Below are 1,642 nucleotides of genomic sequence, written 5' to 3'. Positions count from 1 at the left end.
AGACCTCAGGTCTGACGGAGTACAGCGGCGTGCTGCACCGTCGTCTTATTCCGTCTGTTCTACTCGTTCTGAGACCAAGGATAGACGAAAGTCACGCAAACCAGACACGAAATCACACAGAGATTCGGTACGCCAATGCTCACCTTTTTCGATCGTACTACGCTATGGCCGGAACAGCCCCGGTGGCATCCATTTTATTTCAATGTACTCTTTACTGACCATACTAGAAATCCTCCATTACGAAGAAGCCCAAAAGGAAAAACGACAAAGCGACGCATAGAAAGTGTCTCCGGGTGATGAGCAATATTGAGGAGGAGTTTCAAGAGGTGCTTGAGGAGAGAGATGGAGAGAACCACGATCTTTCTCAGTTGCTGGACCAGCTCAAAGCCGAGAAAGCGCAAAAGAGTTCGGAATTGCAACTCGCTGTCATGGCAAGGGATACTGCATTAGCCGAGCAGCAGAAGCTCCAGCGTGAGGTTTGCCAATTGCAGCAGCAAGTGGAATCCACGAACACCGCTCTGCAAGATCAGGTCCCGTGGAATGATATACAGCTGGTGTTGGATCAGGCACACGCAGAGCTGGTATCCGCAACCACTCGATTCTGGGGTGCAATCGACGCCCTCCAGAACAGACGACTGGCAACGTACTTGCCGGGCTCCGGAATGATCCAGGCAGAATGGCCCGATCAGGGCGGCGCGGGTATGCTTAGCCAGGATATGCTCCCCAGCATCTCCGAATCGAACAATAACCATGTCCCAGGTATTCAACCTGAACTAAGCACAACCAACTGAGACGACCCCTTTGTCTGACGATTAGGGTGCGTTGGTCTGAAAAGGTCCTCACTTTCCTGCAGAAGAAGGTTTTCGCTGTATCCGGCGCGCAGATAGTTCTTGAAGAAGCATTTTGCTACGTTCTGATTATATATGTCCTGTGCCAAACCGTGTGTATTGTAAATTCTATCAATTGTCCTGAAGGTCAGGGCTACGTTCTTTCGTAACTTGAGCGCGCGCAAGCACCTCGATACGGTATTCAGCATCAGACCTATCAAGGCCGAGACTCACAGATACGCTTTAGATGAGAAAAAAATACCTTGCCAAGTTGGCCTGTGGATTTGTTACTCACATGGTCTCCCATGCCGTAAAGGAAACGCTTTTCTAATGGTCCGATTGGAATATCGCTAATATCTGCGCTATGGGTTTCGTGGAGAAGCCCACGCTTCTCTTGTGCATTATAGTTATTAGCCAAAGCTTGCCGTAGTATCCTGGTCCAGCCCAATCACAAATAGCAATTGCTCGTTGAGTGGGATATCGCAAGTCGATAGATGTTGCACTACTGTGCGAGTATCAATTGCTAAGGATCGCACCTTGCTACATGTGTGCGATCCTTGAGCACTACTGTACTTTAGCTTTCTTGAAAATTTCATCACTTATGCAGACCGAGGACAAGCATAGTGGGCCAGGCAATACAAATCAGCTGCAATGATGGAACTAATCGAATATTTAATCTACTCGGCAACATATATTGGCTCGCGACTATAGCCCGTCGGTTCAGAGAACCATCTCGGCACAGTTCATATACCAGTCATAGTTTTCCGTCTGCACAGCTAAGGGAAGCATAGATAAAACACGAAGACCCCAATGCA

The 1,642-nt window shown here is 48.5% G+C and overlaps 1 protein-coding gene across 1 annotated transcript; it reads left to right on the top strand.

Moving 5' to 3' along the window:
• Nucleotides 1–10: 10 nt before the first annotated feature.
• PENARI_c325G00381 (uncharacterized protein) lies at nucleotides 11–791 on the top strand (the record flags this gene model as incomplete). The annotated part of the gene is made up of 2 exons (XM_022638291.1): nucleotides 11–127; nucleotides 228–791. Coding segments are annotated over 2 exons (681 nt in total), but the record flags the coding sequence as incomplete, so codon positions are not given.
• Between the last annotated feature and the right edge of the window lie 851 nt (nucleotides 792–1,642).

The sequence above is a fragment of the Penicillium arizonense genome (assembly GCF_001773325.1).
Source record: "Penicillium arizonense strain CBS 141311 chromosome Unknown PENARI_contig325, whole genome shotgun sequence".
In the NCBI taxonomy this organism is placed as follows: domain Eukaryota; kingdom Fungi; phylum Ascomycota; class Eurotiomycetes; order Eurotiales; family Aspergillaceae; genus Penicillium; species Penicillium arizonense.
Note: the sequence above shows the minus strand (reverse complement) of the source record. Positions and strands in the feature narration are given on the sequence as shown.